Genomic DNA, 27981 nt, shown 5'->3' on the forward strand with positions numbered 1-27981 from the left:
CTGCACTCGAACAATGGGCGTAATTTCAAAGACGATCGTCATTTTCACCTGTTTTACATCCTTATATGGTCAAGCCGTTTATCCTGTGGACATTACAAATGGTTTAGGACGAAGATTTGATGGTATCGGTGGATTGAGTGCTGGTGCGTCTTCAAAGCTTCTTGTGAATTATCCACAAAAACAGCGAGATGAAATTCTAGACTATCTATTCAAACCAAACGTAGGAGCTAGTCTACAAATATTAAAGGTGGAGATTGGGGGCGATGCACAGAGCACTGACGGTACGGAAGCAACACATATGAGAAATAGAAACGATACTAATTATTTACGTGGTTATGAATGGTGGTTGATGAAGGAAGCCAAAAAGAGAAACCCAAATATCAAGCTTTATGGTTTACCTTGGGGTTTCCCAGGATGGGTTGGTAATTATACACAAAATCCCTATACAGACGCTGGTCAATTAGCTGAATATGTCATCAGTTGGATCCTGGGAGCTCGGGAAGTGAACGGCCTGGATATTGACTATATTGGGATTTGGAATGAGAGAATGTATGATATAAAGTATGTAAAAACTTTAAGAAAACAGCTTGATATGAATAATTTTACTTCCGTAAAAATTATAGCGGCGGATTATTTTGGCTGGAATATAGCATTTGATATTATGAAGGATCCAGAATTTGATGATGCCATATACGGTATTGGGGTTCATTATCCCGGAACTTCAACATCCGTGGGAGCCTTGCAGACTGGTAAACCTCTATGGTCTTCTGAAGATTTCAGTTCTTTAGATGACCTAGTTGGAGGAGGTTGCTGGGCTAGGCTGTTAAACAGAAACTATGTCAACGGATTTATGACTAGTACAATATCATGGGCCCTAATTGCTAGTTGGTATGAAGGATTGCCATATAACGGAGATGGGTTGATGACTGCCAATGAACCATGGAGTGGTCACTATGATATAGAAACACCAATTTGGGTCAGTGCCCACACAACCCAATTTACAACAACAGAATGGTCATATCTTCAACACGGTTCTGGGGTAGGTAATTTGCAGTATGGCGGAACCTTTGTATCCCTCGTAAGTCCCGACCAAAGTCAACTGACAATAGTAATAGAGACAATGAGTCACGATACTTCAGTTTGTATAAGACCCAAACTCCCAGCCTACAATGTGTCAAGTCAAAGCGTTGAATTTAATTTAAAAGGAAAACTAGGAAATATTCGCCAGTTTTATGTCCGATATAGCAAACTAAGTCGGGACCAAACATTCCAAATGTTCACGCGCAAAGATCCTATTTCTGTCATCAATGGAATTGTGCGATTAAATCTTGGGGTAGACGAAGTTTGGACTTTGACAACTGTTAGTTCCGGTAATAAGGAAGTTACAACCCCTCCGCCTAGTAAACCGTTTCCAGTGCCTTATCATGATGATTTTGAGGAAGCACCTGTTTATTCTGAACCAAATAATCTCTCACCTCAAATAGGAAGTTTTGAAATCGTCCAAACTGGATCCCCACCAAATCAGGTTGTTCGGCAAACGTCCCTTCAACCATCTGTCGAGTGGTGTGCCGCGGACAGTCTTCCCAGAAGTCTCGCTATCATAGGATCATATCAGTGGGTTAATGTAAACATTAGCATCCGGTTTAATTTAGATTTGCCTGGTAGTGCCAATGGTATATTTTTGGCAGCTCGTATTAATGAAACGGGTTGTGACTCGCACAAGGCTTTTGGAGTGTTTCTGGTAATCTACCCCACTTTAAACCGTTATTTACTTAATTCAGATATTGCTAGCTTGCACACTGTGCAATATGGAAACCTTACAAGTGTTCCCATCTACAAAGAATGGAATACCGCTGGACTTTCCGTAAACGGTTATAAAGCAACTGCCGTATTTAACAATAAAATGTTATTTAGTATTTCACTCCCTACGTCCCCAGAACCAGGTTTTGTTGGTATAGGAACAACGTCTTTAGGATTGGCGGATTTTGATGATTTAATCATTAATCAACTTACTAGAAAATTAAAATTTGATCTTGATTTTAAAATAAATTTCTAACGTAAATAATTACCCAGCCTTGTTTTTGCATACATTAATGCCTCCATAAATTCAGGTCAGTTTGAGGAGGGTATGTTTTCACTTTATGACCACCAAATATTCAAACCGCTTTAAATTATTAAGTTATTTGTTTTAAAAAGCTAGAAAAGTACAGGTCAAGGGAAATATTCTTACGGCAATATGAAACATATTGATAATGTTGTCTTTATTATCGCGGTGGCAAGCTAACCAGGGATTCATGGGTTCGATGCCGGTGTTGGCCAAAAACGTTCCTCGGTTTTCTCCGGCGTTGTTTTCCCTTGTCAGTAGTGAAGGAAGAGGGTGGGGGTGGCTTGGCAAGGCATAAAGTTTAGTCTTCCGAGTGGGCAGAACAACCGAGGACCCATGTACACGTTGGCGTGCAGATTAAAGATCTCTTGGGTTTAGAATTTGAAATAAGTGTGGGCCAAAATTACCTTTATAGCACACTGCATGAACCCCATTTGATTTTAATTTCTTTTTTGAACATCGATGGCTTGGCCCAAGACCTTCCCGGGTGGTTTAACATTGAGAATTTTTTCAGTGAGGATTGTATCCGCTGGGAAATTGAATTAGATGAAATATTGGTGTTAGTTATTCCAGAACATTCTCAACCGTGTAAGGAAAGCCTATTCGGTCGCAGAAGATTATAGCGGTAACAATAACAATCGAGGCTACGGTGATTTTTAAAATAAGGTTTTCTCGGCTTAAAGTGAAGCAATTTGATTGACACACTGTACCAAAAACAATAGGTGTCATCCTTAGGCTATAGGGTTTAAGACAGGGGCGACGGCAATATATCTCCACATTCAAAAATATTAATCCAGACTCTTTGTATGATTTTCTTTTAATATGTAAATAAATAAAATATACAATAGTACAATGTGCATTCATGCTTTAGTTTAATATGCGATGATTAATAAATATTTGACATAAAAATTACACAGGGTCTTGTTAGTTTTACAATTAAATTGTTGTACAGTATAACACTTAGTACCTACAAAGGCCACAACCTGTAATATACAATATATATATATATATATATACCAATGTACAAATCCTACTGAGATTTTAACCAGCTGTTGCCAGGCAAGATACATCCACATTTTGCAAGAAATGGACAGAGAACAAGCTAAAAACAAAAGCGATTTTTCGTACAATCAGGGGCCATAATCCAGAAAGTTATGGTCTGAAATGCACAAATATCGAAAGGGGCGGAGTCCCCCGAGATCTTTGGGATATAAAGATATATTTTAACTTTCATCAAAATCGGAGAGAGAGAGAGAAATGGGGTTTAACCTCCACTTGACACAGACTAGGTCATTTCGGGGTTAACATATGGTTTAATTTTATTTCAATAATTTGCTTGCGCGGGAGGAAACCGGAGGACCCGGAGAAAAGCCACGAGGTTGGACAGGCAACCCTACTCCTTGTCACGTACAACTGGGGATTCGAAACCACGCCAGTTAACTCAATGACAGGCCTCATGATACAGAGCGCAAGTGCTAACCATTCGGCCATCCAACCCCCCTCATCAAAATCGGATAAAAATTGTGGCCTCTAGAAGGTCCACAATCTTCGTATTACACACTTGTGTACAAAGAGCATCCATTTTGTCGGTCAGTTTCGTTGGTGATATATTTAAACGGTTTTTAAAATCGGATAAAAAATTTTGACAAGCTAAAAAAGGCACGATTTTCTGTACAATCAGGGGTCATAAGCCAGGAAGTTACGGTCTGGTATGCGCAAATAGCAAAGGGAACCAAGATTTTTGGGACATAGACATATATTGTATGTTTAATCAAAATCTGATAACAACAATTGTGACTTCTAGAGTGTCCACAACCTTGGTATTACATACTTTTATACTTCCATATACCTCAACAATCTCACTGAATTTATAAAATTCTCATTAATTCCTACAATGGGTTTCAACATAAACAGGGCAAACCTTTGGAATTGAACAATTCTGAATTTCGAAATCTTCCTTATGACCCACTAAAAAATTCCAGCAAATATGAAAAAAATCTGTTACCTACTCTGACCTTCAGAATATTCATAAGAAATTGAGGATGGACGAAAGATGCAGGTGACAACAACATATATCCATGATAATTTTTCTTGGCATTACAAAAACAAGAAGACTACATCCAAATTTAATTTAAATGTTATTTTTAAAAATAAGTATTGCTATAAGTACACTTGATTTTTGCTGTTTGTGAATTGAACAATTTGTAAGAATATCATTCAAAAGACATATAATATAATTTCAGGAAAAAATAAAAAAATATTGTAATTATGCAAAACAGATCATATACTTTTAATATTCTATGCTGATTAATAATTATTGAAATATGTGCAATAAACTTATGGATGAAAATCAATATAAAAATATTTCTACCATAACATTAAAATATTTAACTCTTAAAGAACAATATTGGTGTCAGTCATTATCACATAATAGATAGAACTGGTTCAATACGTTCCAAATATAATTTTAACACAGACATCACTGCTACTATAGAAGCGTAATGAAGATTTCAAAAAACGGAAGTGACGAAAGCAAAAGGAAAACATAATGACTGACACCAATATTGTTCTTTAAAATGTGTATGTATATATCACCTTTTTTCTCTTATAAAACTTTGGGCGGCTCCATTAACTTATCCAAAACAGACAGAAAACATTTGTCAATCGAGAACATATATATATATAGGAAGAAGATTTGATTATCATATCCTTTGTCTGCTGCTCCAACATTTCTATTGGCAAAGATGGACTGTTCTCCCCATGGCTTTTTTGACTGTCTGCCAAAGCGAAATGAAAGGACCCAATTATTCTAAATGGAATGAGATATTGAGCCAAGAAAAAGGCACTGGCATTTAGTAGATTTTTCTTTTGGAATGATTTTGAGACTACACAATGCCAAATGGTGCGATATTCAATCAATTAAGTGAGTGATCACTCACACAAACCCATACAGATTCAATTCCAGGTAAACTTTAAATTGCTTGTCTAAAACAAGGAAACCGTGTAAACCCCACAATACAATCAAAGGGGACAAGTTTCAGCAATTTTTATTTGATCATTATCCATTCTAAATATCTAGATAGACAGCATTAACTATAAAATCACAACAAAAAAATCCCATTAAATGGTGTTTCTTGAGTAACGCTATCGACTTTCCTGGTTTTGCTAATGTGAAGGACTAGGTATAAACATTTCTATATAAGAAGAGTCTGTCATATTTGATTAAGACAAAAGATTAATTTTTACGTTATTGAACTATAAACAGATTCATCTTCCTCTCTCTCGAACTGTTTCTCAGTCAATATCATTGACTAGCAATCAAGCCTAGTAAACTCTACTTCACTATTAAACATAGCTGCCATTACACAAAAAGAATAAGAATTATATATCCCAACTATCAAGCCACTTTAATCCATACATCATACTTGTTTCATCTTTAGCAGGCGGACCAGACATACCATAAGTTAAAGGATGAAAAAGATAAAAACTGAAAAATAAAGTAAATAAATGATTGGTTCGAGACCAAAATATTAGTATTGGGGGTTGGGGAATTTCATGTATACAGTGTCATTTGCTCCTAAAAGACCTATTTTTTAAAACATTTCCTACTATAAAGAGAGAGAGAGAGAGAGAGAGAGAGAGAGAAATGGGTTTTAACCTCCACTGACACAAACTAGGCCATTTCATGATTAAAGGGTTCTTTAGCAGTGGGAAGAAAACGGAGGACATGGAGAAAACCCATGAGGTTGGACAGGTGACCCTACTCCTTGTCACGTACAACCGGGGAATTGAAACCATGCCAGCTGACTCAATGACAGACCATTCAGCCATCCAACCTCCCATCCTCCTATAAGTTCTAATAGTTATTTTATTTTCACTGATAAGACCTAGTCTGTTTTTTTTTTATCTTGTGCGTTATACCTGCAGTTTTACTTGCCCATGCATGGCATGTAAAACCCTTCTAGTTCCTACTGTGGACCAATGACAATATTACAATATATGGGGGAATGCAGTTGTGCATAAAGATTTAATATAACAACTATTGAAGAAATATTTCTTTTAGATCTGAAGTTTACACTGCATTCAAGATAATATCTAAATTATTGAAGAAAATATATTTGTTGCCAAAACCTTATTATTTTGTAGTGATGTCTTACGTATTGCAAATCTAAAAGTACCGCAATTATGAATAAGGCCTCATTTACACAAGTTTGAATGGGATGTATGCGAACTAGAAGCCCTAACTGCCTGCTTCGCGAATATTGACATACTGTCAAATCTGGTGCTTGATAAAGCTTTTCTTTTTATTTATTGTGAGCTTACTAATCACTTTAAGTCTACAATTATATTTTCCAAATCATAAGAAAAGTCATATTTTCAATAATAGTTTTAAGAAGATAACTAAATTGTTTGATCCGATATATTTTTTTGTGTGATTTTTTCAGTATTAATTATAAACCCTGACTGGGTTGTAAACTTGTAAAGAACATTTTATTTATCAGAAAGAAAATTGATTGCCTTACCTGTAAACAATGATGGCGAGAATAACGAATACTGATGAATAGAAAAATCTAATAGTGTATTTTTCTGGTAAAATTAAACAGATTCTAGTGACCATGTAATCCAACATAATACCTGGAAAAAGACAGCAACAAAGTATATATAATATACTCGCTTGATGGGTCACAAAAATGGGAATGGCTGTAGCTGAAGCCACAATAATTTCTACTCTGACAAAAAATACTGGTCTGGTCAAAATGATCTGAAGATTATAAGTGGTCTTACAATTGAGAAGAAAAATGACATTTACCTTTTGTAGGATGTATGCAGAGAGAAAGCACTGAACACGGTTCTACTATGATTACAAATGTCTAGGATGTGTAATACAATACAAAGTTCTAAATATGATGTCCTACCTGTTAACATGGCACTATATAAATAGGCAGGAAAATAATGGTGAAAATACAGAACTCTGGTCATAAACCAGAAAGGTATATAATGTAATGCCCAGCCTAAAGCGAGCCACCAACATGCTGTAAACATTCTAGTATGATAATCTATAGATAAAAAATATGAATTAAAAATAATAACAAGATATTCAAATAATAAAAATGGCCATGATATATATTCAATTATCACTGCAATAAAAGTTTTTGGTTTTAAAAACCACCAAAATGCACCTTATGACTGGAAATGACATACAAAGAATGCACATGCAGTACTTTTTTAACCAGAAATAAATATTTCATAAAACCGGTGTAGTGCTTAATAAAAATTATTTCCACAATGGAATTGTTTGTAGCTTCACAAAACTGATATAATGCTTTCGTGACGGCAAACAAATGCTTTTTTGGTAAACATCTAGGATATTACAATCTGTAGAGAATTTACAAGGTTTCAGTGATGGAGGATAGTTTCAGTGATGGAGGCAAAAAATAAATACCGGTATGCGCTTTGAATTTCAATAACTGTACACTCCTTGGGTCTGACAAAACAATTCCAACAAGTTAGAAAAAGAAAATCTAACTCCAGTCTATAATTACCTTTTAACATTTTTGGCATTGGTACTCCTCTCTGACATCGTAAAGAGTACATGATATAAATGACGAAAAATATTATCATAACAATGAGTGATAACCAAAATATAACTGGGTTACCAAGCAAATAAATTCTAAAATCTTTTCCAGAGAAAATCTGACCCTGCAATAAATAAAGAAAAAGCAATTTATTATGCATTGCTCTAAGCAAGTTACGAAATGATCAAATGGGGTGGGGTTAACATCTTGTTGACTATACTTAGTCAAGTGATGCATAGCTATTTTAATCCAATCTTTCAGTTTTTATGGGATCTTTGTGTGACCTCAAAATACAAAATGGAGATAGCGGCCGGCTACCCATATTTCTGAAGCAATGGCCCAAGAAATCACTCTCTAGCCTTTGCTATACTTAAAACCGAAAACTTGCAATTTTTGACAAGAGTGTGTCTATTCTTATCGTCCAATCAAATCTCTTCTGAGTACAGTAAAATAAAGGGAATTTTCATGACTGCCACTTAACAGTGTTTGTTACTGTTGATTTCAAGAATTTTTTTACCCTGGCCTTGGATGCATCAGGATCAAACATCAATACTCGCATTGGTAAATTTGCTGTGGCTGAAACTCGCTATTGGAATAAAAATTCTATGACTCAAATCTCCGATATAGATTCTATAAACGAGTCTGTACCAATTATTACTGCCTACCTTTAAGTATTTGATAATATTTATCCATTTTTGTGAATAAAATCCATGAAATATTTATTTTAGCAGAAAAGCACATGTCTTAGTTCTATCAAGTTTGGTGAAACACAATAAGTAACATGACAGCCCTTCTCTTTGATCTGGGGTATTCGGACAGTTAATTAAATGTATTAAAAGATGGTGAAAATATTGTTCGTCTGCTGTGTCCAAGAGATGATAAAAAAATTCCATGAGTGCCGCGATTACCCAATGTTTACATTGTAGCTATTTTGGATAACCTCGTTTATCACACAATTAGTTTCTCTGCAATATTCTGTTATGCAATGGTTAATTGAGTGTTGTGCATTATGACATAATGTAGCCGCAATTGTCACCAGACACTTTACGGTAACATATTTAGAGCTGGTTAATCCCGATTGATTTTGTTTAATGTATTGGTTGTTGATTGGACTGTTGACATTCAATTTTGACTATAATTTCATGTCCAACAGAATAAATGTGATGAAACATATTTCTGACGTGAAACGATTAAGACTTATCTTCTCTGATCTGAGTTTGCCTGTACTTACATAGAAAGAATAACATCGCTTATTTTTCAACACCAAGCAGTCTCATGAGACGGGCATACACCAAGTAGAGTGCTTTGAGGGAAATTTTGTCTGGATAATGCCGCTACGATCTACTCTTAATTCAATTTCCAATTAAATGTCATGGTATCTTTAACATGTGGGACCTTGTTTTGTTTTTATGTATCATTCGAACTAGATGTTTTGACTTGCCAGACTCTCATGCACTACAGACAAGGAGAAACCAGGCCAATAAATTACTGCCAACACCACGATTGTACCTAGCACTTTCCCCCGTTTAGTGAGCCAGTGCCATATAGAGAGAGAGAAATGGGGTTTAACGTCCACTCGACACAAACTAGGTCATTTGGGACTAACACATTTTTCAATTTTATTTCTATAATTCGCTTCCGCGTAGGGGTCTTTAGCAGTGGGAGGAAACCGGAGAACTCAGAGAAAACCCACAAGGTTGGACAGACGACCCTACTCCTTGTCACGTACAACCAGGGATTTGAAACCATGACAGTTGACTCAATGACAGACCTTATGATACAGCGCCCACGTGCTAACCATTCGGCCATCCAACCCCCCCAGTGCCATAGAGCCACCATGACTCTTATAGAATCACATAATTAAGTTAAAAAGAGAAATTATACGTCACATTTAACACCTGAACTTTAAGAAAACCATATTTAACCCTCACAATTTGATCAGTATCTTACCCTATAATCTATTGGCCATTGCCATGGTCTTGATGTTATTTCACCTTCTTTTGGTTTTAACCCACTATTACCCTATAAAATAAATAAATTAAAAATATCAAACATCAAGATTATATCTCAAAATTAATTTTATAAATTAAGTGCATAAATTTAAGCCTTATTATTGCCAGTCTCTGCATAGTGTCATTTGACAATTAAACAAGGACGACTACTCTGAGTAAAATTCTAATGAGGATTAAGCAAATTACCTGTGTCATCACTGCATGACTTTCTGTGATTTTTTCAATAAAACTTGGGCAATAGACTTCAAAACTGACATTTGGTACTGAAAACAGTAAATCCAATTACATATATAATAAATTACAAAGCATGTCAAATTTTAAAATATCACATCCACAACCTTTGTTAAACAATATCATATTGGGTCTACACTACTCAATTTGAAATTATGGATATCAATACAGATCTGTGTCTATTTTAATGAAGACAATGGCTTTTGTCAATAGCTTTGAATGTCAATAACTTTCTGTAATTTGGGTAATTAATATAAAAAAAATATGAAAATAAAAATTACATCTTGCATCTTTAACTTCTTCCACACTCCACAAAGCTTTAGGTTCTCTGACATTAGGATGACATGTAGCTTCTAATTGTTCCCAACCCCTACAAATAAATAATTTAATGAGACATAAAAAAAAAAATTATAAAATTCTAGTAGAAACTTCAGACAATATTTGCTAATAATGTGTCAAGAACAAATATTTGTAATAGTAAAAGTTTTCTTTTTAGAAATGAATAATGGATATTAAGTACCTACCATTTAGGAAGTTTCTTGTCATTGGCATGCAGAGCACAGCGGACATGATAATGTATGATCTTTAGCTTAGATCTAACAGTTTGAACTACTGCACCTTTGGCTGCTCCTTGTATCTCTATGACCCATATATCATTAGCATCTCCATATCCATTCTAAGTAGTATTAAAAAAATTGTCATTTTTATTATCCTGCTTGATGATAGAATTGATCATATACATAATATTATTGTTTATTGAACTTTAATACAACAGACAAATAAACTGTATATTTATATTCAACTATACTACATATAGATTACTGATAAATTCGAAGTTGTTTCGTAAACCATGAGATCCCCGGTCCAATCCTAGTGGTGGAAATGAAAGTTCCTTAGGATTTTCCTGCATGTTGTCAACTATCAGTGGTGCATGATGGAAGGCTTGGCAAGGAACAATGTCCAGTTCTTCAGATGTAACAAAAAAAATGAGGTTCCATGTACACTTTGATAGTGGGAATGTGAAATAAAGAGACGGCTATAGAGCAACTGTCTGTTCATCTTCATTAGCTCTGTTGGTGCACAACAGTAGGACTTTAAAACCCATTTTTTTGTGTACAGTAGAATATGCATTAAGCAGCCACCCAAGGGAATTTTCACAACTGATCGCTTAACGGGAGTGGCCTCTTAATAAAATCTCGTTGCTTTTTGTGCCGACATAAATTAAATATTACGCTTGGATGCATTGGAAGCGGTAAATTTGGCCGTCGCTGAATCTTGCGCCGAACGAAAATTCTTTACTCAAATCTCGGACATAACTTAACGGGAGTGGCCTCTTAATAAAATCTCGTTGCTTTTTGTGCCGACATAAATTAAATATTACGCTTGGATGCATTGGAAGCGGTAAATTTGGCCGTCGCTGAATCTTGCGCCGAACGAAAATTCTTTACTCAAATCTCGGACATAACTTCTGTAAACTTGTCATTTTGTACCAACCTTCGATACTACTGTCTACCATTGTGATGCATTCGATAATATTTATCCATTTTTGTGAAGAAAATCGATGAATTCATTTTATTTTATCAAAAAAGCACATGAACAAAAAACATCGCTAATTTTATCACCTATTTACAGGGGGTGTAACTCTGTATGTAATGTTATAGGAGGCGCTAAGAGAGATACTAGATGATCATGACAAAACTCGGTACTTTTATTTTATTCAATCAGTATCAAATAATGTGTCGTTACGCGTGAAAACAATGGTCAGGTTAGTCGTTTAATAAAACGAAAGATTAATTAACAGATAATCCCGGGTTGATTGTTATTTTTACATTTCTTTTTACCTGATCAGTGGGGGTCCAGTTAATTAACTACTACTCACGGGATTAGCGGGGGTGTTACAAAGAACGACAAGATGGTATCATTCAACAATGGCCGTTGAATGGGCGATGTTTTGTTGAATTTATTAGTAAAATAGTGACCGCTGGCCGCGTTAGAGGAGTGACCGTTGAATAAAGAGATGAAACAACAGAATTTCTACGGGGGGAATTTATCGTGACCTCTTACAAGGAGATGTCGCTGAATAGGAGTGGCTGCTCATACAGATTCTACTGTATATTATTAAACTATGATACACATGGATTAACAAGTTGTATATATATACCAAAATACACAAAGACATATACCTTGAACATTCTTGGCAGATGGATATTATACTACAATACACATAGACTGATGGATTGCTTATTCTACTATAATAGTAATACACATACACTTGCGGGAGGGGGGGGGGGTATATTATACACTCAGATCAGTAGGTTGTTCAATACACAGAATAATGAAATACACACCAAGAGATTAACAGATTGTGTATTAAAATTAAATCAGTTATTACTACCATACCTGCGATATCACCTCGGTGGAAGCGGAAGTAAAATACAACTAACAACAACATACCTGCCCATAACCTGAAACTTGGTACTGTCTTTTACTGATGGGTGCTGGTTCTCTATGGCTGTGTAAATTTCTATGAGTTCTGTAGAAAATAGAAATTAAAATTATTCAGTGGGCTAGTAAGAAAAAAGGACATTTTTACATTAATATAAACATGCTAGCATCCAAAAGTCAGTTTATGATATATAGGTGGGTGGGCAGACTTTTTGAAAAGATCACTTAATGAAAATAATCTTCAACATTTTTAATAACAGAAGAGTTTAAATAATATAGAATACACAATATTATTTTTGACAAAACAGACACATGTCAGGTGACAAGTCTTTCTGCTGGACTGCATAAGCTAAAACTGTTTTGGAAATTCTGATGACCAAATTAATTATATTACATGTTGATGCAAATGGAATAAAACAGATGAATGTAAAATATAGACTTACACAACATGTTCTAATCTAATCATATCACCATTTCGAACCAACTGTGGTGGGGCATCATTATCAGGTTCTTTCTCAGCTTGTTTTATTATCCAATAATTATTCTCATCTTTATGACTGTATGTAGTGATCTGTAAACAATTGATTAAGGTTTTATTCTAAGAGAATTGTAACAATTGCCCTTTTGGCTCTATGGGTGTATTTTGCAGTGTACTTCTAGCCAACATTGGGTCATATGGAATGAGGTTTGAATTATGAGTCAAGTCAACACAATACATTGGTCATTGTGAGACTAAGATTTCATAACATTCACTTCTATGGTTACATGCACTACGAGAGAGATTTTTGCCCAGATAGGGGTGTTTCAGCCTACTCTTCTGTATTCATACTGGCATGAAAATAACAGAACCCTAGACAATTGAAATTTGCTGAAACTGTAAAAGAAAGACCAGTAAAAAAGCATAGAATCTTATATACCTGTTGTTGTTTAGGTGGATGTTCTTCTGGATAAAGATGCCAATGTGAATGTAAATACGCTCCCCCAGTTCTTCTCTGTTTTAATGTTAGAATACTTCCATACGCTATATCTGTAAGCATTAGCATTATTACCATATTTTACATTTCTAAACAAATTACAATAATATTGATAGATTAAAGAATCAAATTGACTTAAGATTAAATTACAGTTCTTCTTTTAGGGTAAAATTAGTCCAGTCAATCATTCAAATCACGGTAATATCATTAGACTAAAGAACACAAATTCGCTTAAAAAGAACAGTTTCTTTTTTTTAGTTAATTATTCTCTAATACTAAACCCATCAGAACAACTTGTTTAGGGTTTGGATGTGATTTAACTTTTTAATAAATCATTAGAGATCACAGCCTTCCATACTGATAAAGATGTTTTAATTGGCCAATAAGTTTATATTTTCTGACCAATGACAGAAAACGTATGTCCCTTGTCCCTTGTACATAGTAAAACAGAAAAAATGACTTTAATAATGTACATGCAAAAGTATTTTTTTTAGCTATGTGAACAGATATAGTTCAATGTAGTTCATATTTTTTAAATACAAAATTTATAATTTCAATTTGTGAGGACAATACATATTTAGTAATTTATATGCATACATGTAGTTCATACTTTTTTAAATACTAAATTTATAATTTCAAATAGTGAGAGATAATACATTTGCTTTATATTATACAGTAATCACAAAACTTACTAGCTGGCATACTGACATTATACAATTTATTGCCTATTAATTGTGACTGAAAAGCAGAGCTAAAAAATCCATCTCCATTTCCACTGAAATAAAATAAGAGAACCATAACATTATGAACAAATAAAATCAATTTCTTATTTATCATGGCTGAATAATTAATTACTAATTTATACTACATTCAATTTTTGTCAATATCTTCTACAGTTCTACTAACACATACAGTCATTTCCAAGCCTAAGCAAAATGTTTTTGAATACAGACTTACGTTCTGTTCAATACTTTAAGATGAATTCCAAAAAATATAACATAAAATATGGCCGGTATCAGAATAAGGCCAACAACTCTTGATGCAAAATGTTTAAAACAATCAACCTGTAGTAAAAGCAAAAGAAATAATATTGTATGATAGACAATAAAAATATATAATTATTTATGTGTAGATGCATTTTTAGCTTCTATATGTATCGAATGAATATGCTTGTGGCATGGTATTGCCGAGATGAATAAAATTAGGCTTTTTTTAAAATAAAAAAAAAAAGCTAATTATTTCACGATATATTATTGAATAATAATTGCTTTAATCAATGAAGGTATACAAACTTACAAAAGATAATGACATATCTCCTAAAATATTCCAGAGATCAATGATAGTTGATATACCACATAATAATATCACAAACAATCCAACAAATTTAACACTAAAATATATAACAACACATTATTTTACAGAACAGAAACAAATAATTCTTTGATAATAGAAATTTTATTAGAAGAATCCCATTTTTGAAGTAGGAATATTAAAGTAGAGGACATTATGAAAATATAAATGTTTAAAAACTTTTGAAAAAGTAAGCTTCTAATTATATAAGATTGTTTTCATGTTGACAATATATAAAACTGTTGTTGTTTTAATATTTAGCACACTGTTTTCAAATTTTTGTTTTAAAACACTAAATGTCTATCCAAAATACTTTTAGAACCTTATTTGTTTTAAACACTTACCCAATTGAGCAAGCTAGAAAAAAACCTGTTACACACATCCAGAACCACCATGATATAGTAAAAGGTCTAAAAATATAAAACCATTTTAAATAAAAAATTTACAGCATAAACATTAACCAGCACTTAGTTCATGACAGTTCATCATCCCATTATCACAAAGGCTGCAGAATGACTAAACAAAACATGTATCATCTATCTGTAGCCTTTTTTTCAGATATATTGAGTCTAATCATACATTAAAGTTAGTTGGAGCCTCTTATGGCCCACCAGCAGAGTCATCATAGCAATTGAGGAAATGTGTTTATAGTAATACAGTCCATTTTTTAAGGTTCATATTCCAGGCCTTAACAGGCCTACACAGTTATCTGGATATTATTTTCAATTAATTTTTCCTTTAATCCCCTGATTTTCGCAATCCATAAATATATATCTTATAAGAAATGATGAAATTTATAAAATTAAGTTATAATTTTCCACCTTTAGTAATATTAAGATACTGTACTTGGAACGTCAAAGCAAACATTAAATTCAAGACCAAATCTTGAAATAACAGGCCTAGTGGCCAGTGTGCAACAATTGAACTTATAAATAATCAATAAAAGTTAATCCAAAACTGTTTATGAACATACTATGAAATAATAGTAAAAAATTCAATTGACAAAATATGAAAAATATCATGTCCAAAAAAGGAACAAAATAGAGTTATCTCCCTTATACCTAACAGAAACTGGCGTCTGCTGGTCAACAAGTGCATGACCAGGTTTCATAAGCCTGGTTACCTGTGTCAGAGAGGGATGCTTTCTGAATTGGACTAAAACATAACAGAGAATGATGGATAACTGCATAAGAATACAAAGACTGAAGAAACCAAATAGAGAAAGGCCTACAGTTGAGAGTCAAAATGAGACACACAATGACATTGTGGGCCTATAACCCTTAACATTAGTCCAATACTCCAATTTGGGGGAAAAAGTAGGAAGGAGAGTAAAACTAGAAAAATATTAGGCCTAGTGACAGTAGAATAATGTTATGGGTTGTGTAAGCTGGATGTAATTTAAGGTATGCCAAGGTAGGTGATAATTTCTTGTCCCAATGTTGCTGGAAACAAAGAAGCTTTGGTAAATTTTCATGCTAAAAATATAGGCCAATAAGTTTTTTTTCAAAACTTCCCAATGAAAACAATAAACAAACAAAAAATAACCACACACAAATACCGGTACGTATTTTTTGACTAGCCAAATATTGAGAAGATAAAAGTTGTCCCTAACAAAACCCTCAAATAAACCCAACAACCACAACCTTTTTATGTCATTAGAAATACCAGACAATTCTAATTGAATTTATCAATTTGAGAAAAATGAAATTTATAACAAAAAACTTAAAATTAATTGAAAAGAAAAGAGATTTTTGCATCATTAGTTTCCACTGCCAAGAACACATAAAGAACAATTACCAGTGTGCCTTCAATGTTTGTATTAAATATAATCAATCTTTAATAACCTTATAACAACTAAAAACCTTAAATAATTATAGACCTAAAACTAGCAACAACTTATTGATAGACCAATTAATCATTAAAGAACAATTGTCAATGTGCCTTCAATATTTATAGTGTCAAATATATAAAATGTTTAATAACCTTATAACAAATAATTTTTTTAATAATTATAAACCCAAAAAGGTTGAAAAAAAAAATTTATATGCCAATTCATCATTTTATAAAAATATTAGGTTTCTTTCTGTCGTTTTTGATTTCAAAAGCAAATATCGTTGGCCCTGATTTTAAGACATGATGGTGTGTGAAATCCGGGGGTTGAGATTCCATGTATATGTTCAGTGAGTCGCATCTTAGGGATTCTGGTCATCCAGTCATTTGGCGGGTGTATGATGTATGAGGTGATCTGTCCCCGCTATGGATGCTAGGTTACACCCGATCCTATGCATGTACGGCTTTCTAGATAGAAAGGGAGGCCATATGTGGTCAGCGCGAGTCTTCCTTGTATCTCTCTATCACAGTGATAGATTGAGATATACAGGGTCTCATATATCATCAAGTAATAGAATCATTTGATCAACTATCTGTTGATTTCCTTTTTAACTAAAGACGTATCAGGTAAAATCAGTTTTTCTAGTAATACGATATGGTAGGTACAATAATTTAAACAGTCCTTATATGCACTTGGTGGAAATATTATTGCTATAATGCCAGGATGTTCAGCTCCACAGAGATCAAGTCAGCAAAGCCCAAGATTTTTTTCCAAACATGTAATTTTAAAAAGGTAAGTAAACTTATATTTGTTCCAATTGGGTTGATGACTCTGCTGGTGGCCATTGTCCCGAGATATCTGTCCATGAAAAAACCTCATCTTCTGTCAAATTGTGTTACTTAATTTTGAAAGTGTACTTAGTTTTTGAATGGGAAGGAAAACTGAGGTTCACCATGAGAATGCAATACATGAAGTTTTCTTAATGGAACTTAATAAAAATGAAATGTTGGAATCCAAGTAAAAAACTAATTCTAAATTCATCTGTTGGGAAAGAGGGGGGTTGAAAAAAACTGAATCTGGTTGGACGGGGATTAAATTCAATGAGTTTGTTTGGTGCTTAAAGATGGATTAGTTAAAGAGCTAAATATGTCTATTGCATGTCTTTCTGTAGGCTTCAAATGTTATAGAAATTATCAATTAGACCTTTATTTACATAGCAAGCCCAAAATTAACTCTGTAGACCCTCAGATGGCTTGGATACAGCTTGGATTTAAACAATCGTCCATTTAATAACTAAATCATTAAATGGCTGAACATCGCTGACGTCGCTGCCGATGAAAGGACTGACAATCGAGAGTACCGTAGGCATTGAGAATGTTACTTGATAATCAAGAATATGTGGGCGGAGTGACCATCTGTCAATCAAACGATCAGCAATTCTGGGAGACGGTGCGGAGACAGTTGATGTCTATTTCTAGTCCAAACTTCCAACAGTGATATAATTGCGTTCAGAATAAAGTAATTTGACTTTTTTTCAATATTTTTTTTTATCGCCTATTTTTGAACTGTTATATCAAGAATGGCCAACTCTTTATTAAAATCTTAACTAATGTATCTTTAAATTAGCGGTATATTAAAAAATCAACATACCCATTACTTACCGGTTTTTATAAGAAAGAAATTTAAGCATACAATATGTTGCAGCCATGATAAAAAACATCATAATAGGATCTAACAGAATGTGTCTTGAAAGAGTTAATGTTCCCGTTTCTGAAAAAGAAAAGTAGATAAATCTAAATGATGTTTTTAAATCTACATAACATATAGTTCAATAAAGTTTTGGGTTCAACTTTTCTTTCACAGAAAATTTATTATTTTACGGGATTAAAATGACTATATCTTTTTGAATTATGCTTATTCATTGGATTTGTTTGTTAGAAGACAATTTCAGTTTGGCCTAAATCAAAGAGGTTTAGCTCCTTTAAGATTTCTCTAAAACTAAGGAACACAACAAATGTTCTTCTTGTATGTAATTATCCTATAAATGAGACATGGATAACCTCTGATAGAAATTTTCATTATCTGACAATATATTTTTTCAGTCATAATAAAAATCTTCATTTTTTCTGAACAAGGTTAATTATTAATTTGTTATCCTAACTGTTTATCAAAGTTTGTCACCAATCCGTCAACAAACAAGTTTTACCTGAAATGGGCCTGTCTTAGTCATGTTATAAAAAAAACTGCAGTTTGACTAGAAATTCACAAGATAAGACCTATCTTACCAAATAAAATAAGTGATGAAGCAAAAATACAGGAAACAATGGAATGTGTTAATAACCAAACAATTTTATAAGATAAAGGCACCAAGGCAGCTCCCAATATAGCACAAGCCTGAAATTTAAAAAAATATTATTCAAACTGAACAGCTAAATGTGAACATACAAGAAACAGGACACCTATGTATTAAAAGAAAACTATATAAAGGTTTAGATAAACAATGGAGAAATTTCTTATCAGTAAGCTTAATAATAGGTTGTTTTTTTTATAGTTTTTAAAACATGTGGTTGCCATGTAAGATCAGGGGCCATAATCCAGTAAATAATGATTTGAAATTCGCAAATATCAAAAGGAATTAATTTTAATCAAAATTGGATGAAATATTGTGACCTCTATTTGCGAACAAGAAGCGGCCATTTTGTCAGGCAGTTACGTTTTAATTTCTCCGATTTTTATGGTGCAAGTGATATATTTAAACGTTTTTTAAAATCGGATAAAAGTTGTGACCTCTAGAAGGTCAGAAAGCTAGAAATGTGATTTTTCGTACAATCAGGGGCTATAATCCTCAAAGTTTTGGTCTGATGTGCACGAAATTTGAAACATATAAACATATATTTTGTTCCATCAAAATCAAATAAAAATTGTGACCTCTAGAGGGTCCACAACCTTGATATTACATACTTTTACACTATTTGCGTTCAAGGAGCGGCCATTTTGCTGGTCAGTTTCAGTCTGATTTTTACGAAATTCGAAATGCAATCATCATCAGGGTGTAACGATGATATATTTAAACGGTTTTTAAAATTGAACAAAAATTGTGACCTCTTAGAGTGTCCACAAGCTAAAATCAGGGGCCATAATCCAGGAAGTTAAGGTCTGATATGCGCGAATATCGCAAGGAACCAAGATCTTTGTGATATAAACATATGTTTTAAGTTTCATCAAAATCGGACAAAAATTGTGACCTGTAGACTGTCCAAAACAAATTGTAGATGGATGGACAGGGGTGAAAACAATATGCGTCCACATAAAAATGTGGAGATATAATAAGAGTAATACCAATGACCTTAAATTTGAGGAGAAAAACAAACCATGTACTTACTACTCTCATCCCTACATATTCTGTGTCACCATAGTCATCACCTGGTTTACTAAAGGGAAAACTACCATCATAACCAGTAAAAATGCCAGCTAATCCTATCATCATCTATAATTCGATAATGTCTATTCATATTATTGGATGTTTGAAACTAACGTAAACTAGTAGACATGAATCTATGATGTTTTATTTAGATCAAGTATGTATACATGTACTGGTAGTCCTACGTATTGCTGTCCTATAGAATTGGCAAGAGGAGATGGTTCATGCACTACCTGTACTTTCTTAAAAATGTCTTTGCACTATCAAGATATTACTTGTTAACTCACTGGCTTATTTCTCTTGCACTATTTTTGACATTTATTAGAAATTTGGGGCTATTAAAGACCAATATAAACAGACATGCATTGTATCAAGGAAAGAAAAGCACATAAGAATTGAGTTTTAATAATGGGTCCCACATTGAGTGCAATCTTGAAAAAAAAGAAAAGGTTTCAATAAAACATGTATATCCTAAACTGGTCTCAGCTTAATATTCAGTCGATGGAAAGTGACATACATGTAGGCCTGCTTGTGAAAAAAATGAAACAATATGGGGTCTTATGTCCTACTTTTCTAATGTATGAAAGAGATCAAAGATCTTTAGTTAAGATAATAATGGTGGTAATGGAATTTTATTAATTGTTCATAATCTGAAATATTTCGCCATTAATTCTAAATCCACAAATACATGTAAATGAAAACCCGTATAATTGATATAAATCAATAACTGAATGCTTTCAGCTGTACATTTATGTGATCTACATGACAGTGATAATTGATTTTTAAAATTACATCTGCTTTAATTTCCTACAAAGAGGCATCTGTTTAAACTTTCATGATCTGTTAATAGGAACTTTTCTGTTTAGTTTTTGGATGAAGAAAATAATTCCATTGGTACAAGTTCAACAATACATTTTTTTCTGTCAGTGCATTTACCTTTCCTAAAGGTGGGTGAACATCAAAGAAAAATGTTCTATTAATATACCAACTTCCCATTTTACCAAAATGTGTTTCATCCCAACTGAAAAAAACAACAAAACACTGGTGAATCTATATGCACAATAATTGAAAGTAGTTTACAATTTGTAAGAATAAAAACAATTAGGCAAATTTCAAGAACATGTGTTCATCAACGATAAGCAAGCTTATACATTTTTGTAAAATACATTTGGTCAACAAATTAAAAACAAAGGGATCAGTAGTAAATATTTGCCTCACCATTGTCTAGTTTTAAGCTCTAACGTGGAAATATAGTCCACCTTATGTCTTGGTGGATTATATATCTTCAATGTGTAGATTCACCCTGGCATCCTTGGGAAAATTAAAATATTCAAGATGGGTTTTATAAGAATTCGACCCGCTGAATCCAATGAACTTGGGTATTCCTCCTAAATGTGATGGCTAATTCCGCTAAAGGGCCAAATTCAAAACGGAAACTTATAAAGTTCCCTAAAAAATGTTAATATATTGAAATATGGGTTTTTGGTGTATTACATATCTTCGGTATGTGCAGTTTCAGAATCCGGATGATGCCACCCTGGCATCCTTGGGAAAATTAAAATATTCAAGAGGCATTTTCTGGTTACATGTATTTGATTGATTGGGGTAAAATTCGGGATAGATTCTCTCGGACCTCTGTGTGAAGGTGATTTCTTTCAGAATTTGACCTGCTGAATCTAATGAACTAGGGTATTCCTCCTAAAAAAGATGGCTAATTCCTCATTTTGGGTGGAAAACTCATAAAGTCAACCAAAAAGCTGTGCTATATATTAAACTATAGGTTTTCGGTGTCATTTACTGCAGATATAAACATAAAAACATGTTCTGACAAAAAAGTATTCCAGGTTGAGTTCATATTCAAAATGATATTTGGCAAGACATAATGATATAAGTAATGTATTAAACTATATGTTTTTCGGTTCGCAGAATTCATATCTGAATGGCAAAATGTGCCAGGACCCAATCAAACGCCAATATGGTTCCCAAATTCAACAAAATAACTAAGTTTAGTAGACCATGGAAGAAAATAGAACTGGTAACGGTAATGTAAAAACTTATGTATCACAGGACTAAGAGCACAAATTACAGGGCCATACGAACAGAAGCTACGTAGAGCGAATTCTCAAGATAAATAATGATCCACTATGACACCAGTCTGTGTCACCTTCTCTACTAGAAAACCGGGTGGAATAAGGGATGGAAAATGTTTGTCAGCGTAATACAAAACCCCAGCTATACCGGCACACATGAATGACAAACAACTGGCAAGACAAATGTCATCCCCATTACCTGAGGCTGCACAAAACAAATATGTGAGCCCCCAGTTAGCTATTAGAAACATTTGCTTTCAACTCACTGGATAATTTTTGTTTTGTATAGTTTTTGTCCTTATTATAAGAATATATGGGGAAGAATATCATCAGGTTTGAATACCTTTGTTCGAACAGAAACTACCTTCACACCGAGGTCTGAGAGAATTTGTCCTGAATTGTACCCCATTAAATTAATGTAAGTAACTAGAAAATGCCTCATGACGGCCATCTTGAATATTTTAATTTCCCCAAGGATGCCAAGGTGGCATCATCCGAATTCTGAAACTACACTTATTGAAGATATATTTAATAAACCGAAAACCTATATTTCGATTTAAAATACAGATGTGACGTCAACCTTTGATGTTGGCGTACCATTATTTCTAATAATGGTACTGGCAATGTGCCAAGCGTACATTATTCATACTAGTTGAAATATTGAACTCGCATGACGTACTCCATTGAAATGCATGTTTCAGTATTTTAAGTTGTTTAATGGTTTCATGTGAGACATTGCGTAATATATAGGTATAGCATTCGTGCAATATCAATTATATTACTTAATATCTCGTATCGACCATTAAACTACACATATTACACACCTTTTTACAGAACTTTATAAGTTTCCTGCCAAAATAAGCCACCAATTTGAATTTGGCCCCCTAGCGGAAATAGCTGTCACTTTTAGTAGGAATACCCATGCTCATTAGATTCAACGGGTCGAATTCTTATAGACAACATCTTCAAACCGAAGTCCGAGTAATTCTGTCACATATTTTACCCCACTAAATGCCAGGGTGGCATCATTTGGATTCTGAATCTACACATACTGAAGATATATAATCCATCAAAAAACATTAGGAGGACTATATTTCCAGGTTTGTCGACCTGCTGCCAGACTACCGCCAATATCACTGATATTGATATTGATGACACCGGGGCGTGTTTTATTAAACCCTTGATATTACCTTTTTTATACGCCCACATTGAAATGTGGTTGTATATTGTCGTCGCCCCCATCCGTCGAGCTAAAGTTAATATCCGATTGACTTTAAATTTATACAGTGTTTAAAGATGGGTTCCCGCATACAAACTTGGTGATTTAATGGTATATATGGACTAAAAACATATTCAAACTAATTAATTTGTCATAATTTTGCTTCAAATCCTTCTCAAACATAATTGCGAAGGAATGTCCTGCTATAAAAATTTGATCAAACCAGGTCATGTTTACGTCACGTGACTTACCTCTCTGAGAAGTCAGAGGAGATTGCATACATAAGATGATGTTGTCTTTAATCGCTTACTATTTATTACAAATATCGAATCCTAATTAAATTCTCGGATTATCCACTACCCGCGTCTTTTTCTGTCATTTTTATCTCAGAAAGTGTTGTACGTCTAACTCTTCATAAAGTTTATCAACTTGTACATCAAGTGCTCAATGTTCGCGTGTGACCTTTGACATCACGCGTACAGAAATTCCTAATCGTTGGGCTGTTGATTAGGGGAACCCTTACATTTTTGTCCTGTATACGTTCCCTGACTGTTTTTCGGGGAATCTAGTATTTTTCTAGTAAGATTGGATATCTCTACTTTCCATATATACCAAAATTACCATACTTTTATTGGAAATAACAACCCGATAAATACTTTTCTGGGAACCCATCTTTAAGGTTATGATGAGATGGGTTATGGCTCTTCATCACTTTAAAAAATCTTGTGGTCGCTCTAAAGGCTCAAGTTGATATCTGATTGACTTTATACACTGTGTTTACGGTCATAAGATGAAGAAGCCCATTGATTTTCAATAGTTTCCAAAAATACTGCCAGAGTTATGGCCCTTGCTCACTTTGAAAAATCTTGCGGACACTCTAGAGGTTAAAGTTACTATCCGATAGACTTTAAAGGAGCTAAATCGCTAATATTTTGGACCTAGAAATTGACACAAATGGGTCGCAAGGCATACAATAATGTTACATTCAATCGTTTCTGTTTTTAGTGTAATTTCTAATCAGTTAGGTTTGGCGAAATACGCCAGAAGTCTCAATCGAATGGCAATCTCTATCGTCTGGTTATTCCAGTCTACGCCGATAGCATTTATTGCACATGCTCTCCAGATAAGAATATAGCGTCACCATTTGACATTACTTGTGGAGTATGATTAGCCTCTTTTTTTGAGTACCTTTGTGCAGAGAGCGCTGAAACGCATTATGGTACACGATTCGTGTACCAATTGTAAAATGTTTATTTTGTCTTAAATATTGGATATCAGAAGGCCATCTTTTCCAGGTAAGATCACAACATCAATGTTGATTTAAATTGATAAATAATTTGTGTTTTCAATGTTGAAGATTTTGGATGATGTAGAGTTAGAGACTTAGCTACTTTAAATTTATACACAATGGTTACGGTCATGAGACGAAGAATCCTATTGATTTTCAACAATTACGGCCAGAGTTATGACCCTTGATCACATTCAAAAATCTTCTGGACACTCTAGAGGCTAAAAATCTAAATCTGAGTGCCAGATTGGCTAATTTCGCATACTTTGAGAATCTCATATAAGATTACATGTATTCTATATCAAATATATATTCACACAAATATATCGATAATTTAACAGAACTAAGGCTCTGCCAGGGTTGTTACTTTATCGAAGAGTGTTGATGTAATTGATATAAATATAATAAAAAAAACAGAAGTATAAAATCTTATCTATTATAGGCCAACAATATCATCTTTAAACAATTTACCTGGTAAAAAAAAGAAATTATTGGACTTTTGAGCAGTAACTTATTACAAGTAATATATACGTATCTCTAAGAAAATATTGCAGTAAATATTGCAAAATACATAAGCCACAAGCGATATCTACTGTGCAATGCATTATTGGGTAATACAATCTTATCTGAACACTGTGTATTGTCAAATCATGATAAACCTATTAAAATTATTTTTAACAGTAAAAATGCTAATTCCTATTTATTATTGTGTCACAATAGCCAATCAGTAAACTCATTAAAAAATATCAAGTTAATTGTTATGTGTTTTGAGAAGACTGTAGCTGAATGAGTTTAATTGATAGTCTCTGTAATTTATCTGTTATAAAGTGACAGATTAATTTACAATGTTACTTGCTTGACTGGTTACATTGTCAGTCACTGATCAAAATTAATTACTTCCATAGCTTCTTAAAATAATTTCAGGGTTGACTGGGTTTTCTAAAGTGTGAACGTAAACCTCCATTTCAAGGTTTAAATAAACATGTAGTACTGAGAAAAAATTAATCATGGCCAAAATACAGCAATTGTTGCTGTTTTTGACGATGATTAATTTTTTCTCAGTACTATATTGTTGCTGTTTTTGACAATCTTCAAATTTTTACAAATACATGTAGTTGCCATTATGCAGTACATTTGGACGTTGATGAATGGTAGATCATTGGCATGCACTAAGAGTAATTCACTTTAGGACATCAATGGCAGACTCAGTAGTTGAAGCTCTGTAATAATGAAATAAGTGAATGCCCTTTTTCCCTTTATTTAAAATACGATACTGGACTAGTAATATTTATTAGACAGTTTGAATCTATACTATGATTTTACAAGATCATTAGTAATATAATTTAAAATGAAAATAAGTATAGAATGGCAAAGTTGACCTTATAATATATGGCTCTTTCAAATTTTGTAACATTAAAGATAGTTACAGGTACATATAGCTCGGCTTCAAACAAGTTTTACTTTTCTTTGGGTATTGGAGTATTAAAGTATTTGACTAGTAAGCCTTGATGGGTACACCAATGAGCAGACACCAAGAGACCTGATATAATAATTAAAGCCAGTGATTTGGAGAACAGAGGAGGGAGAGAGAGAGAGAGAGAGAGAGAGAGAGAGATGGGGTTTAACGTCCACTCAACATAAACTAGGTCATTTTGGGACTAACATATGGTTCAATTTTATTTCAATAATTTATGTCAGTGTATTGACTTACATTGACATAATTTTTATATCAATTTTAATTTCTATAAACAGACTTATTCATTGCTATATTATGGTCAAATACAAGTGATATGTCTCTTTCAAATTAATTAAGAATAGGCCTATATCGCATTAAATTAAATATACCAAGGACCTGAAAGAGAGACAGAGAAAGAAATGGTGTTTAATGTCCACTCAGCACAAACTAGGTCATTTTGGGACTAACACGTGGTTCAATTTTATTTTAATAATTTCTGTCAGTGTATTGACTTACATTGACATAATTTTTATATCAATTTAAATTTCTATAAACAGACTTATTCATTGCTATATTATGGTCAAATACAAGTGATATGTCTCTTTCAAATTAATTAAGAATATATATTAAATTAAATATACCAAGGACCCGGAGAAAACCCACAGGCAACAGACTCGACAGACCTTATGACTTATGATACAGCACAAACATGCTAATCAGGGATGTGCCCAGGATTTGCTGAGTGGTGGAAAAAATAGCTGCCAAGCGTAGCGAGGAATAAAGAATTTTTTTAGAGGGGGGGGAGTGGTCTTTTATGAAAATTCAACCCTTCTTGGTGTATTTTCAGAGCATCTGCTGCCTTTTGTATATGTATTTGCCACCAAAGTTATTTTTTGTGGCAAGTCTAAATAAAATGGACTGTAGCCCAGCTGTCTCTAGGATTTAGTTTAGATTTGGTAGAATTAACGGTAGAATGAGTACATTAAAAATTGATTGTAAAACCGAAAGTATGACACCATTTACAACAGCCAAACCTTTAACATTGGAGTCCTGTAAATTGGTCTGGGTGACCGATTTACGGCAAATATACAAATTTAAAGACTAGAATTGTAAAATGAATAGACCTACACAACTTCTAAATATAAATAAACAAAATACCAATAGGCCTACTTCTTTCTTTAAACTAATTTGGGATGATAGGGTCTACTACGGCACACAAAAATAAATTATGCCGTGACAGACATGGTTTGTGTCGGCTTTTACCATTTGCCGTGGTAAATTTTGAGCGCTGAGTTTAGTGCCGGGCGCAAGCGCCCGCCGTGGGCACATCCCTAGCTAACCTAACCATTCCCCCCGCCACCCAAGGACCTGAGTACCCACTGACCTGCTGGTATGAATATAACTTACCATACATGTGGAGGGTTTTCTATATTATAAAGCCTGGTGGCTAATGATGCTATTGAAAAAATAAACAAACAAACATGGTAAGCTTTTGTTTCTCTTCTGGTATCTTGGCCATCATATGATATACCGGTATTGCTATTTTCTTCGTGAACTGTTGTCTTCTTTGTATTCTTATCAAGCATAGACTTTGTCGTTTTCTTTTCTGAAAGTTCAGTGTTTTCTTGTAAAGCCCTTTCCTCTTTCATGCTCTCGTGTTTATCTTCTCCTCTTTCGCCATTTACCGCTTTCCTCATTTCATTTTTATCAGAAACGGTCCTTTTCCTGATAGCACTTGTGTAATTAGCACCTTTCTTCCCGGAGTCAGCCATGTTAATGAAGTTCTTCGGGACATCAGATCCAATTCATAAATAAATCAATAATTTTGTTGTTTACTGACGACAGGTGAACTGTTGCCGTGATGGCAGAAACACGCTGAGAATCGACAATACCTGTGCCTTGAGCGATTGATTTTTTAAGTTAATTTTTATCAAAGTTGTTCCCCCTTCTGTCTCGAGCATCCAGTACATTCTAAAATTATAGG

The 27981-nt window shown here is 33.7% G+C and overlaps 2 protein-coding genes across 2 annotated transcripts; one reads left to right on the forward strand and one right to left on the reverse strand.

Moving 5' to 3' along the window:
- LOC126821389 (galactocerebrosidase-like) lies at positions 1 to 4280 on the forward strand. The gene is made up of 2 exons (XM_056101023.1): positions 1 to 1948; positions 4272 to 4280. The coding sequence occupies exons 1-2, from the start codon at positions 14 to 16 to the stop codon at positions 4278 to 4280; spliced, it is 1944 nt and encodes a 647-aa protein (XP_055956998.1). The 5' UTR covers positions 1 to 13.
- On the reverse strand, positions 2904 to 27957 carry LOC126822011 (protein O-mannosyl-transferase 2). The gene is made up of 20 exons (XM_050550727.1): positions 27405 to 27957; positions 20881 to 20965; positions 19906 to 20010; positions 18809 to 18917; positions 18185 to 18293; positions 15037 to 15102; positions 14639 to 14732; positions 14300 to 14406; positions 14035 to 14117; positions 13286 to 13395; positions 12812 to 12939; positions 12378 to 12456; positions 10448 to 10599; positions 10205 to 10293; positions 9879 to 9955; positions 9631 to 9702; positions 7648 to 7804; positions 7021 to 7161; positions 6628 to 6739; positions 2904 to 5591 (listed from the first exon to the last, which is right to left on the reverse strand). The coding sequence occupies exons 1-20, from the start codon at positions 27767 to 27769 to the stop codon at positions 5486 to 5488; spliced, it is 2346 nt and encodes a 781-aa protein (XP_050406684.1). The 5' UTR covers positions 27770 to 27957; the 3' UTR covers positions 2904 to 5485.
- Positions 27958 to 27981: the final 24 nt, after the last annotated feature.

This window comes from Patella vulgata, chromosome 5 (genome assembly GCF_932274485.2).
Source record: "Patella vulgata chromosome 5, xgPatVulg1.2, whole genome shotgun sequence".
NCBI classification, from domain to species: Eukaryota; Metazoa; Mollusca; class Gastropoda; family Patellidae; genus Patella; species Patella vulgata.

Coding starts and splice junctions, on each gene's coding strand:
- LOC126821389 (XM_056101023.1), top strand. CDS start 14: ATGGGCGTAATTTCAAAGACGATCGTCATTTTCACCTGTTTTACATCC.
- LOC126822011 (XM_050550727.1), bottom strand. CDS start 27,769: ATGGCTGACTCCGGGAAGAAAGGTGCTAATTACACAAGTGCTATCAGG. Junction 20,011..20,880: donor TTCACCCACCTTTAGGAAAG/GTAAATGCACTG, acceptor ATCGAATTATAG/ATGATGATAGGATTAGCTGG. Junction 10,294..10,447: donor GACAAGAAACTTCCTAAATG/GTAGGTACTTAA, acceptor ATTTATTTGTAG/GGGTTGGGAACAATTAGAAG.